Source organism: Pristiophorus japonicus, chromosome 30 (assembly GCF_044704955.1).
Source record: "Pristiophorus japonicus isolate sPriJap1 chromosome 30, sPriJap1.hap1, whole genome shotgun sequence".
In the NCBI taxonomy this organism is placed as follows: domain Eukaryota; kingdom Metazoa; phylum Chordata; class Chondrichthyes; family Pristiophoridae; genus Pristiophorus; species Pristiophorus japonicus.
In genome coordinates this window covers 3,232,373-3,246,180 of record NC_092006.1, presented here as the reverse complement: position 1 = coordinate 3,246,180, position 13,808 = coordinate 3,232,373, and the positions used below count along the sequence as shown (strand labels likewise).

Below are 13,808 nucleotides of genomic sequence, written 5' to 3'. Positions count from 1 at the left end.
GAATACAATGAAGCTGTGAAAACGCTGGACATGTACAGCAGGTTCCATCAACATCCAAACAGAGAGAACCTTCCAGGGACCCTCCTCTGTTCAGAAGCTGATGGACCGACTGTGTTTTTCCACCATTTTTTCAGACTTGCAGCTTTGCCAGTTTCTTGGGATTTCCCTAAAATGGTGAACAGTGCTGTGTTTCGTTGCAGAGGGACCTTTTGTCTCTATGTCTCGTACCAATTACAGCAGAGTGCCCCCTCCAGCTGTCAGATAGACTGGGACTGCCTAATAGGAACAGGAAGGGGCCATTCAGCCCCTCGAGCCTGTTCCGCCATTCAATGAGATCACGGCTGATACGCGATCTAACTCCACACACCCGCCTTTGGCCCATATCCCTTGATACCTTTTGGTTAACAAAGATCTATCAATCACCGATTTATTATCAATTGACCCAGCATCAGTTGCTGTTTGTAGAAGAGAGTTCCAAACCTCTACCACCCTTTGTGTGTAAAAGTGTTTCCCAACTTCACTCCTGAAAGGTCTGGCTCTAATTTTTAGACTCTGCCCCCTGGTCTTAGACTGCCCAACCAGTGGGACATTGTTTCTCTCTATCTGTACCCCATAATATCCTGAAAACCTCGATCAGATCACCCTTTAACCGTCTAAATTCCAAGGAACACACCTCGCTATTTATTGCATTACAGCAGTGACGACACTTCAAAAGTACGTCATTGGCTGCAAGACTTTTGGATGCCCCAAGGTCGTGAATGGCGCTAAATAAATGCAAGTCTGTTTCTTCCTTTCACTGACCGTCTCCTCTATCCCCTCGTCATTGAAGGTTCAGGATGCAGGCCGCTATCAGTGGCAGGAGGTTCCCTCCGGCCGAAGCCAACAGCAAGAAAACGGCCAAGAAGGACGCAGCGACCAACGCCCTGAAGGTGCTGCTGCAGGAGATGCTGGGCGAAGACGTGGAGATCCCGCCGGCCTCGCCGCAGCCCGAGCCTCCGGTTGCAATGGAGGTTGGTACAGGACCCGGACTCGGTGCCCGCTGCGCCCGCTCATCGTCTTCGCAAAGTTTGGGGGCAGGCTCCTGACTCTTTCTGCAATGAGTTAGTCTCCCGAGTGCTGCCGGTGCGCAGGCGCCCGCGGGGGGGGGGGGAATGTCTGCGCCTAACTTCACCCTCTCGGAGGGCGGTTCAACCAGCAACCCCCTGCCCCTTTGACCGGTTTGCGGTGTCACTACTTCCAGTACAGGAGCTGCCATGATCGCTTCCAACAGTGCCCCAGGAAAAGGAATCTTTCAGCAGCATCCTCTTGTCCCACACCATGCTGTTAACATTAACCTTTCAACACGGTGCTTACCAACACACAAACGTGACGGGCAGGAGAGGCCAGCTGGTCCTCCAACCTGCCCCCCACTCATGGCTAAAGACTACTAACCCCCTCCCTTTGCTCCTCATACACTCCCACAGACTCTCCTGGCGGAGGCAAATAAGCTTAAGGGCAATCGGGGGAAAACGTACTCTGGTAAATTCCTCCCTGGCCCCCACAGGCGATGGAACCTAATCTGGGAGATTGCACAGACCGAGTGTGATCTATCAAGACACATGCCCCCCTACGCCCCGATCTCTCCCTGCCCCAGTCAGGGAGCACCCCAGCTCCCTCTTGGAAGGGGTGCAGGCAGTCAACGCCCACCACAGCAGCCAGCAACACATTGCAGAGACTCGCTGCTCCCTGGGGAAACGAGGAGCCGCCCCAGTTCTATAAGATCACCTCTACAACTGTACAGGGCATTGATGAGGCCACACCTGGAGTACTGCGTACAGTTCTGCTCTCCTTATTTAAGGAGGGATAGACTTGCATTGGAGGCAGTTCAGAGAAGGTTCACTCGGTCGATTCCTGAGATGAACGGGTTGTCTTATGAGGAAAGGTTGGGCCTGTACTCATTGGAGTTTAGAAGAATGAGAGGTGATCTTATTGAAACGTATAAGATTCTGAGGGGGCTGGACAGGGTAGATGCAAAGAGGATGTTTTCCCTCGTGGGGGATTCTAGAACTAGGGGGCATAGCTTCAGAATAAGGGGTCGCCCATTTAAAACAGAGATGAGGAGGAATTTCTTCTCAGAGGGTGGTGAATCTATGGAATTCTCTGCCCCAGAGAGCTGTGGAGGCTGGGTCATTGAATATATTTTAGCTGGAGATCGACAGATTTTTGAATGATAGGGGAGTGAAGGGTTATGGGGAGTGGGCGGGGAAGTGGAGCTGAGGCCAAGAGCAGATCAGCCATGATCGTATTAAATGGCGGAGCAGGCTCGAGGGGCCGAATGGCCGACTCCTGCTCCTATTTCTTATGTTATTAAGAACCTAAGAATTAGGAGCAACAGTAGGCAACATGGCCCCTCGAGCCTGCTCCACCATTCAATTAGATCACGGCTGATGTGCTCCTGGCCTCAGCTCCACTTCCCCGCCCGATCTCCATTTCCTCCAATTCCCCGAGAGTCCAAAAATCTATTGATCTCTGCCTTGAATATACTCAACGACTGAGCCTCTACAGCCTCTGGGGCAGAGAATTCCAAAGATTCACCACCCTCTGAGTGAAGAAATTCCTCCTCATCTCAGTCCTAAATGGCCGATCCCTTATTCTGAGACTGTGACCCCTGGTTCTAGACTCCCCAGCCTGGGGGAAACACCCTCCCTGCATCTACCCTGTCAATCCCCCTCAGAATCTTCATTGTTTCAATGAGATCGCTCCTCGTTCTCCTGGGAGTTTAGGCCCAATCGACCCAATGTCTGTGCTATACGTTCTATATATTGTGTTTCTCCAAAGTGTATAACATGTCTTTGTTTTTCCCTCCACCCTGCCCAGAGTGTGGCTGCACCAAGTGAAATGAAGATTGAACCACCTGTTGTGTCTCCACCCACACTGCCTGCAGGGAAAAACCCAGTCTGCATGCTAATGGAGTATGCACAGAAATCGGGCAATGCCTGTGAGTTCCAGCTCGTGTCACAGAGTGGCCCTCCCCATGATCCCAGGTGCGTGGTTGCAGAAGCTCTGAATGCAGAAACCAGATTTTCTTTTAATACAAATATATTCTGCTCATCAAGTTGAGGGATTTAGGTGCTGGAAAATGGACCCTTTCCCATTTCAGGCAGTAGTGCTTCAAGCAAGGGCTAGATACAGAGTAAAGCTCCCTCTAGACTGTCCCATCAAACACTCGCAGGGCAGGTGCAGCACGAGGTTAGATACAGAGTAAAGCTCCCTCTACACTGTCCCATCAAACACTCCCAGGGCAGGTACAGGGGGTTAGATACAGAGTAAAGCTCCCTCTACACTGTCCCATCAAACACTCCCAGGGCAGGTACAGCACGGAGTTAGATACAGAGTAAAGCTCCCTCTACACTGTCCCATCAAACACTCCCAGGGCAGGTACAGGGTGTTAGATACAGAGTAAAGCTCCCTCTACACTGTCCCATCAAACACTCCCAGGGCAGGTACAGCACGGAGTTAGATACAGAGTAAAGCTCCCTCTACACTGTCCCATCAAACACTCCCAGGGCAGGTACAGCACGGAGTTAGATACAGAATAAAGCTCCCTCTACACTGTCCCATCAAACACTCCCAGGGCAGGTACAGCATGGAGTTAGATACAGAGTAAGACTCACTGTAGACACTTTGCACCATATCCCAGTATGTGTTTGATCTGCAGGAGAGGAAATTGGAAAGAAGTGGGGATGGGGTGCAGGATGGTAAGCTGTCAATGTAATCACTTGAAGTTTCAGACACAGTGCTCAACTTGTTGTTCTGGCTGAATTGAAGTATGGGGACCATGTTAGATCATTCCCTCTCTTGGGTGTTCCAGTTCAGGAGCGAGCAGTTGCCTATTCGGTGGCAATACTGCAAACTGGACTAGCATCGGATTCTCCAAGTTCTCCTGTCAAACCAGAAGGCAGCCTCGACAACAACAACTTGTATTTATATAACTTCTTTAACATAGCAAAACAGCCCAAGGCACTTAACGAGCGATTTATCCAACCGACCTTTGACACTGAGGCACATGCGATATGAGGGCAGGAAGAAGTAGGTTTTACCGATAAGGGATTAAGGGGTTATAGGGAGTGGGCAGGAAGTGGAGCTGAGTCCATGATCGTATTAAATGGCGGAGCAGGCTCGAGGGGCCGTACGGCCTACTCCTGCTCCCTATTTCTTATGTTAAGGAGGATCTTAAAGAAGGAGAGAGAGAGGCAGAGAGGTTTAGGGAGGGAGTTCCAGAGCTTGGGGTCCAGGCAGCTGAAGGCACGGCTGCCAGTGGTGAAGCGATGGAAATCGGGGGATGGGCAAGAGGCCAGAATTGGAGGAGCGCAGAGATCTCGGGGGGCGGGGGGGGATTACAGAAATAGGGAGGGGTGTAGGGGCTGGAGGAAGTTAGAGATAGGGAGGGGTGTAGGGGCTGGAGGAGGTTACAGGGCTAGGGAGGGATGTCGGGGCTGGAGGAGGTTAGAGATAGGGAGGGGTGTAGGGGCTGGAGGAGGTTACAGAGATAGGGAGGGGTGTAGGGGCTGGAGGAGGTTCAGAGATAGAAAGGGGTATAGGGGCTGGAGGAAGTTACAGAGATAGGGAGGGGTGTAGGGGCTGGAGGAAGTTACAGAGATAGGGAGGGGTGTAGGGGCTGGAGGAAGTTACAGAGATAGGGAGGGGTATAGGGGCTGGAGGAGGTTCAGAGATAGGGAGGGGTATAGGGGCTGGAGGAGGTTACAGAGATAGGGAGGGGTATAGGGGCTGGAGGAGGTTACAGAGATAGGGAGGGGTGTAGGGGCTGGAGGGGGTTACAGAGATAGGGAGGGGTGTAGGGGCTGGAGGAGGTTACAGAGATAGGGAGGGGTATAGGGGCTGGAGGAGGTTACAGAGATAGGGAGGGGTATAGGGGCTGGAGGAGGTTCAGAGATAGGGAGGGGTATAGGGGCTGGAGGAGGTTCAGAGATAGGGAGGGGCAAGACCATTGAAGGATTTGAAAACGACAATACGTCCCACTTGGTGTTGGCTAAAACGAGAGTAGGTTTATTTGCTGCAAGACCAGTGACAGAAGCGGATACTATACAGCACAAGGAACCATTTCCAGCACACCAACTATACTGACCATAGCTATTAATACTCTGAGCTGCTATTCTCTCAGCACCTTTCGGCAAGCTGTTAAAGTGACGCAGCTTCTCCCAATCCACAAGCCCCTGCACCTGTCACAGGTCAGTGTATCTGACTGGATATCAGCGACAAAGCAACTGAAGTGAGAGAGCTTCTCTTATTTCCGTCTTTAGTTCCTTTATAGAAGTAGAGCTTGCATTTATATAGCGCCTTTCACGCCCTCAGGCGCTTTACAACCAATGAAGTACTTTATTTGAAATGTAGCCACTGTTGTGATGTCGGAAACGCAGCAGACAATTTGCGCACAGCAAGCTCCCACACACAACAATGTGGTAATGACCCAGATCATCTTAGTGATGTTGGTTGAGTGATAAATATTGGGCCCAGGACACCGGGGAGAACTCCACTGCTCTTCTTCAAAATAGCTTCCATGGGATCTTATACGTCCACCTGAGGGGGCAGACAGGTCCTCGGATAAATATCTCATCCGAACGACAGTGCGGTGCTCCCTCAGTACTGCCCCTCCGACAGTGCGGCGCTCCCTCAGTACTGCCCCTCCGACAGTGCGGCACTCCCTCAGTACCGCCCCTCCGACAGTGCGGCGCTCCCTCAGTACCGCCCCTCCGACAGTGCGGCACTCCCTCAGTACTGCCCTGGGAGTGTCCGCCTGGATTTCACGCTCGAGTCTCTGGAGTAGGGCTTGTACCCAAAACCTTGTGACTTGGATAGTAAGAGCCAGCTTTGAGTTTAGAGGAGCTGGTTGATGATTTGATGTGGGGTGCCACACCAGGTGTTAATCCCACATCTGTTAACGAACATGTCTAAACCTGGTTCCCTACCCACACGATCAGCTGTGACTGGGTGTACGATTGTGTGAGGCTGGTGTACGGCTGTAGCTTTGGAAGAGAGTTCATTTATTACACGAGTTCCGGATGGAATATTAGGGTGCCCTTAGAGTCAGGGTGCTTTGCTGTACTTTGTAATACTTTAGAATAATCCACGAATTTCTAGCTCGTCCTGTGGTAGCTGTATTCAGTGGCCGGCCTGAACCGCTACGTTTTGTGATTTGGTTTTCTCTCTACCCCCTGCAGGTTCACCATCATGGTTAAGTTGGGCAACGAGACCTTCCCCGCCGCCACGGCAAACAGCAAGAAGCTGGCCAAGATGTTAGCGGCAAAGGCCGCCGTCCTCATCCTCCTGGGGAATTCCCCCCACTTTCCTTCCAAGGTAAGCTGCGTTGGCAGTATCGGCCGCTTCATTCTGCTGGGGGTTGGCTGGGAGGAGGGAGAGGAGCCTGTGTGGGACAGAATGGACAAGTGTAAGATCACCCAGTTTTCCATCTATCCCCACCCCGCCCTCGCACCGTACGAGAGTGCCACAATGCTGCAGTATTGAGAAAGGAAAGAAAACAAAGACTTGAATTCCTCCAGCGCCTCCCATGACCGCCAGCCAATGAAGTACTTTTTGGAGTGTACTCCCTGTTGTAATGTGGGAAAATCGGCAGCCAATTTGCACCCAGCAAGATCCCATCAGACGACCTGATCATTTTTTTTTTAGTAATGTTGGTTGAGGGATAAGTACTGGCCCAGGACACTTGGGAGAACTCCCCTGCTATTCTTCGAAATAATTGGGATCTTTACGTCCATCTGAAAGGGCAGCCTTGGTTTAACGTCCCATCTGAAAAACGGTACACCGACAGCGCGGTGCTCCCTCAGCCCCGCCCCTCCGACAGCGCGGTGCTCCCTCAGCTCCGACAGCGCAGCGCTCCCTCGGCCCCGCCCCTCCGACAGCGCGCAGCTCCCTCGGCCCCGCCCCTCCGACGGCGCGCCGCTCCCTCAGCCCTGCCTCTCCGACGGCGCGCAGCTCCCTCGACACCGCCCCTCCGACTGCGCGCCGCTCCCTCGGCACTGCACTGGGAGTGTCAGCCTAGATTTTTGTGCTCAAGTCTCTGGACTGGGACTTGAGCACACAACCTTCTGACTCCAAGGCGAGAGTGATTGAACTGAGCCACGGCTGACACCGCTATCCGTAACATCAAGCAGTTTGATGCTTCTGATGCAGTGCCTTCGTCAGACCTGAAGGGTCCACATAGGAAGCTGGTCTCTCTTCAGGTGCTGACCGTCCCATTTACTTTTAGCCCATTAGCCCAGTCTTCACATTGCTTTCGGCAGTTCCTCCTCCCACCATCCGAGGTGGTCACCGCACAGCTTCATGCTGTACCATTTGAGAGCAGGACTTCCCTTGCAATCAGCCTTCCCTTCCCTCTGCACTAATCCTTTGCTGTGGTCACGGAGAGCCTGCTGCCCCATTCTTGCACTGACCCCCGTACCTGCGAAGGACGGAATGTTTTCTGTGCAATATGCAACCACAAGTGTGCCAGCTCGTCTCAGTCGGTCGCGCTTCCACCTCTTGAGAAAGGTTGTGAGCTCGGGCTGCCCTCCGGATATCATCTCGGTGGCTGCTCCAGTTAAACACGCCCCCACCCCCCACCTACCCATTCAGGTGGCTGTTATGAGATCCAACGACCCTGCTTGAAGAGAAAAACCCGGCTCAAATGATGGTTTTGTGCACTTTACAAGCCACGCACTGTCAGAAATGCTGTCCCACGCTTGTGTTAATAGAAACATAAGAAATAGGAGCAGGAGTCAGCCATTCAGCCCCTCGAACCTGCTCCGCCATTCAATAATTCTGTGCTGGGGCCCCAGCTGTTTACATTGTATATTAATGATTTAGACGAGGGGATTAAATGTAGTATCTCCAAATTTGCGGATGACACTAAGTTGGGTGGCAGTGTGAGCTGCGAGGAGGATGCTATGAGGCTACAGAGTGACTTGGATAGATTAGGTGAGTGGGCAAATGCGTGGCAGATGAAGTATAATGTGGATAAATGTGAGGTTATCCACTTTGGTGGTAAAAACAGAGAGACAGACTATTATCTGAATGGTGACAGATTAGGAAAAGGGAAGGTGCAACGAGACCTGGGTGTCATGGTACATCAGTCATTGAAGGTTGGCATGCAGGTACAGCAGGCGGTTAAGAAAGCAAATGGCATGTTGGCCTTCATAGCGAGGGGATTTGAGTACAGGGGCAGGGAGGTGTTGCTACAGTTGTACAGGGCCTTGGTGAGGCCACACCTGGAGTATTGTGTACAGTTTTGGTCTCCTAACTTGAGGAAGGACATACTTGCTGTTGAGGGAGTGCAGCGAAGATTCACCAGACTGATTCCCGGGATGGTGGGACTGACCTATCAAGAAAGACTGAATCAACTGGGCTTGTATTCACTGGAGTTCAGAAGAGTGAGAGGGGACCTCATAGAAACATTTAAAATTCTGACGGGTTTGGACAGGTTGGATGCAGGAAGAATGTTCCCAATGTTGGGGAAGTCCAGAACCAGGGGTCACAGTCTAAGGATAAGGGGTAAGCCATTTAGGACCGAGATAAGGAGAAACTTCTTCACCCAGAGAGTGGTGAACCTGTGGAATTCTCTACCACAGGAAGTAGTTGAGGCCAATTCACTAAATATATTCAAAAGGGAGTTAGATGAAGTCCTTACTACTCGGGGGATCAAGGGGTATGGCGTGAAAGCAGGAAGTGGGTACTGAAGTTTCATGTTCAGCCATGAACTCGTTGAATGGCGGTGCAGGCTAGAAGGGCTGAATGGCCTGCTCCTGCACCTATTTTCTATGTTTTTCTATGTTTCTATAAGATCATGGCTGATCTGATCGTGGACACAGCTCCACTTCCCCGCCCGCTCCCCATAACCCTTGATTCCCTTATCGTTCAAAGATCTGTCTATTTCCTCCTTAAATATATTCAATTACCCAGCCTCCACAGCTCTCTGGGGCAGAAAATTCTACAAATTCACCACCTTCTGAGAGAAGAAATTCCTCCTCATCTCTGTCTTAAATGGGCGGCCCTTTATTCTGAAACTATGCCCCCTAGTTCTAGATTCCCTCACGAGGGGAAACATCCTCTCTGCAGCTACCTGGTCTAGCCCCCTCATAATCTTATACAATTCTATAAGATCACCTCTCATTCTTCTGAATTCCGATGAGTAGAGGCCCAACCTACTCAGCCTTTCCTCAAGTCAACCCACTCATCCCTGGGATCAACCTAATGAACCTCTGAACTGCCTCCACAGCAAGTATATCCTTTCGTAAATATGGAAACCAAAACTGCACGCAGTATTCCAGGTGTGGCCTCACCAATACCCTGTACAGCTGTAACAAGACTTCCCTGCTTTTATACTCCATCCCCTTTGCAATAAAGGCCAAGATTCCATTGGCCTTCCTGATCACTTGCTGTACCTGCATACTATCCTTTTGTGTTTCATGCACAAGTAACCCCCAGGTCCCGCTGTACTGCAGCACTTTGCAATCTTTCTCCATTTAAATAATAACTTGCTTTTTGATTTTTTTTCTCTGCCAAAGTGCATGACCTCACACTTTCCAACATTATACTCCATCTGACAAATTCTTGCCCACTCACTGAGTCTGTCTCTGGCCTCCTGCGGCCTCTTTATGTCCTCCTCACACATTACCCTTCCTCCCATCTTTCAGTCGTCAGCAAATTTGGCTACGTTGCACTCAGTCCCCTCTTCCAAGTTGTTAATATAGATTGTAAATCGTTGGGGTCCCAGCACTGATCCCTGCGGCACCCCACTAGTCACTGGTTGCCAACCCGAGAATGAACCATTTATCCCGACTCTCTGTTTTCTGTTAGTTAGCCAATCCTCTATCCATGCTAATATATTATCCCCAACCCCATGAACTTTTATCTTGTGTAGTAACCTTTTGTGTGGCACCTTGTCAAATGCCTTCTGGAAATCCAAATACACCACATCCACTGGTTCCCCTTTATCCACCCTGTTCGTTACATCCTCAAAGAATTCTAGCAAGTTTATCAAACATGACTTCCCCCCTTCATAAATCCATGCTGAATTTGCCTGACCAAATTTAGCTTTTCCAAATGTCCTGTTACTGCTTCTTTAATAATGGACTCCAACATTTTCCCAACCACAGATGTTAGACTAACTGGTCTATAGTTTGCTGCTTTTTGTCTGCCTCCTTTTTTGAATAGGGGCGTTACATTTGCAGTTTTCCAATCTGCTGGGACCTCCCCAGAATCCAGGGAATTTTGGTAAATTACAACCAATGCATCCACAATCCGTACCGCTACTTCTCTGAAGACCCTAGGATGCAAGTCATCAGGTCCAGGGGATTTATCTGCCTTTAGTCCCATTATCTTACTGAGTACCACCTCCTTAGTGATTGTGATAAGTTCCTTCCCCCCCCCCCCCCCCCATAGCCCCTTGACTATCCACTGTTGGAATATTGTTTGTGTCCTCTACCGTAAAAACTGATACACAATACTTGTTTAGAGTTTCTGAAATCTCCATGTTTCCCCATTACTAATTCCCCGGTCTCGTCCTCTAAGGGGCCAACATTTACTTTAGCCACTCTTTTTTTTTTTTCCTTTTTACATACCTATACAAGAAACTCTTGCTATCTGTTTTTATATTTTGTGCTCGTTTACTTTCATAGTCTATCTTCCCTTAATAATTTTTTTTAGTCATTCTTTGCTGGCCAATCTTCTGTCCTCCCACTAGTTTTGGCCACTTTGTATGCCCTTGTTTTTAATTAGATACCGTCCTTTATTTCTTTAGTTAGCCATGGATGGCTATCTTTTCTCTTACACCCTTTCCTCCTCACTGGAATATATTTTTCTTGAGAGTTGTGAAATATCTCTTTAAATGTGCACCACTGTTCATCAACTGTCCTACACTTTAATCTATTTTCCCAGTCCACTTTAGCCAACTCTGCCCTCATAACTTCATAGTCTCCTTTATTTAAGCTTAGTACGCTGGTTAGAGATCCAACATTCTCACCCTCCATCTGAATTTGAAATTCAACCATGCTATGATCACTCATTCCGAGGGGATCCTTTACTAGGAGATTGTTTACTAATCCCCTCTCATTACACAGGACCAGATCTAAGATAGTCTGCCCCCTGGTTGGTTCTGTTACATACTGCTCAAGGAACCCGTCCTTTATGCACTCTATGAACTCTTCCTCAAGGCTACCCTGACCAATTTGATTTGTCCAATCAATATGGAGGTTAAAATCACCCATGATTATTGCTGTTCCCTTTTTACAAGCCCCCACTATTTCCTGGTTTATGCTCCGACCAACAGGGTTGCAACTGTTGGGGGGCCTATAGACTTTGCCCACCAGTGACTTTTTCCCCTTATTGTTCCTTATCTCCACCCAAACTGTTTCAATATCTTGATCCTTTGAGCCAATATCGTTTCTCACTATTGCAGTGATTCCATCCTTTAGCAATAGAGCTACCCCACCTCCTTTTCCTCTCTGTCTGTCCTTCCGGATTGTCAAATACCCTGAATATTTAATTCCCAGTCCTGGTCACCTTGCAACCACGTCTCTGTAATGGCTATCAGATCATTCCCATTTGTCTCAATTTGTGCTGTCGCCTCATCTCTTTTGTTACAAATGCTACGTGCATTTAGACAAAGTGCCTTTAAATTTGTTCTTTTACCTTTTTTTCCTGCTTGTTTCCTCTCTCCTTCAAACTCACTTTCTTTATTTTTGCTTTCTAATTTCCGCTTTTCTCCCCTCCCTACTGAATCAACTCTCCGGTTCTCATCCCCCTGCCAAGCTAGTTTAAACCCTCCCCAATAGCACTAGCAAACCCTCCGCCCCCCCCCGCGAGGATATTGGACCCTGCTTCATTGAGGTGCAACCTGTCCAACTTGTACAGGTCCCACCTCCCCCAGAAGTGCTACAGGCCCAACCTGCTCAACCTTTCCTCATAAGACAACCCCTTCATCTCCAGAATCAACCGAGTGAACTGTTCATCTTTCAGTCTTGCTGGTAACTAAATCTCTCCCTTTTTCTGCCAGCCCTCTGACAATAATATGGAGAGCTCCCTTGCTCAGAGCTGCATTCCATCCCTGACGCCGATGGACTTGGAAGCCGCCCAGGCAGCTGGCTTGGGCGAGCTGATCGCCTATCTGAACAAGAACCCCATCGGCGGCCTCTTGGAGTACGCGCGCTCGAAGGGATTCGCGGCCGAGCTGAAGATGATTGACCAATCGGGACCGCCGCACGACCCCAGGTTGGTGTTTCCTCCCGCCGCATTCCCGTGCCATTGTCTTCCACCCTTTCCCCAGAGGTGTTGACTTGGCGCGCACCTCCCTCAGCTGCCTCGCCTGCGTGCGTCAATCCGTGACAGCGGGGTGTTTGACCCGCTGGGCCGATTGCAGCCGAACACCACCCCGGTACGGGCCGCCACGTCATCGTTCGCCCTCGAGAGGATCCAAACTGTGTGCCGGTTGTGGAAGCAGATTCAATCGTAACTTCCAAAAGGGAATTGGATACATACCTGAAGGGGAATCTAATTGCAGGGCTGGACTTTATTGGGTTGCTCATCGGGCACCAGCACAATGGGCTAAATGGCCTCCGTCATCAGCTTTGCAAATGCATCCCAAGTGTTGGGCACGCTGCTGGATAATAATCAGTAGCAGGAAACCTGGCTGATTCTCTCTCTCTCCCTCCCTTCTCCATGGGTAGTCTTTTCCACCTTCAGAGAAGATTCTCATTGTCAGGTTATAACCTTCCCATCGCCTCGCCCCTTCACTTCTCTCTGCTCCCCCCTCCTTCCCAACACCTCCACCCTCCCCTTCTCTCAGCTCCCCTCCCTCCTACTTTCGCCCACCTCCACATTCAGGTATTGCTGCAATGCAGGCCTTAAGGTCAGGTGGCCTGCACTTCTAAAGCTGGCTGAACTGTGCTGTGGGGAGAAGTGCCTTAGCCCTTCATAGAAAATTACAGCGCGGAACGAGGCCATTTCGGCCCATCGTGTCCCGTGCCGGCCGACCAAGAGCCACCCAGCCTAACCCCCACTTTCCAGCTCTCGGTCCGTAGCCCTGCAGGTTACAGCACTTCAGGTGCACATCCAAATATGGTGAGGGTTTCTGCCTCTACCACCCTTTCAGGCAGTGAGTTCCAGACCCCCACCACCCTCTGGGTGAAGAAATTTCCCCTCAAATCCCCTCTAAACCTCCCCCCAATGACTTTCAATCTATGCCTCCTGGTTGTTGAGCCCTCTGCTCAGTGTTTCCCAACAGTGCAATTGATAGCTCGATGGACCATCGTCAGGTGAGCCTGCGTCTTACTGCCCTTGTGTCCAAGTAACAGCGGTGGCATGTGAAACTACCCGTGCAGTTTGCGTAGAGTTGTAGACTCGCGCTGCACAGGAGGAGTATATTCGAGCCTGAAGTGCCTCCTCCTGTGACTGCGCCGGCTCTTTGGCAGCGCAATCCAACTAGTCCCCACCCCCCCCCAGCCCCGGTCTTTCCCTGTAGCCTTTTATTTATTCCCTTTCAAGTATTTATCCAATTCCCGGTTTGAAAGTCACTATTGAATCTGCTCCCACCGCCCTTTCAGGCAGCGCGTTCCCGATCACAACAACTCGCTGCGTTAAACTAAAATAAAAATGTTTTTAATCTCCTCTGTCCTCTGGTTACTGGCCCTCCTGCCATTGAAAACCCCTTCATTATTTTGAAGACCTTAACCTCTGCTCCAAGGAGAACAATGCCAGCTTCTCTCGTCTCCCCGCAAAACTGAAGTGGCTCATCCCCTGGTCCCATTCCTGTAAACCCC

General features: G+C 50.3%; 1 protein-coding gene across 7 annotated transcripts in view; it reads left to right on the top strand.

Annotated features, from left to right (window-relative positions):
* adar (adenosine deaminase RNA specific) overlaps positions 1-13,808 on the top strand; it is an 87,750-nt gene that overhangs the window by 40,216 nt on the left and 33,726 nt on the right. For all 7 annotated transcript variants that reach the window (XR_011588693.1, XM_070868545.1, XM_070868547.1 and 4 more), the window contains 4 exons: positions 830-1,010; positions 2,857-3,023; positions 6,219-6,354; positions 12,047-12,261. Coding sequence is in view for 6 of the 7 variants with exons in the window: in XM_070868545.1 (XP_070724646.1) it covers positions 830-1,010; positions 2,857-3,023; positions 6,219-6,354; positions 12,047-12,261 (699 nt within the window). In the remaining variant the exon portion in view is untranslated. The remainder of the gene's footprint in view (positions 1-829; positions 1,011-2,856; positions 3,024-6,218; positions 6,355-12,046; positions 12,262-13,808) is intronic.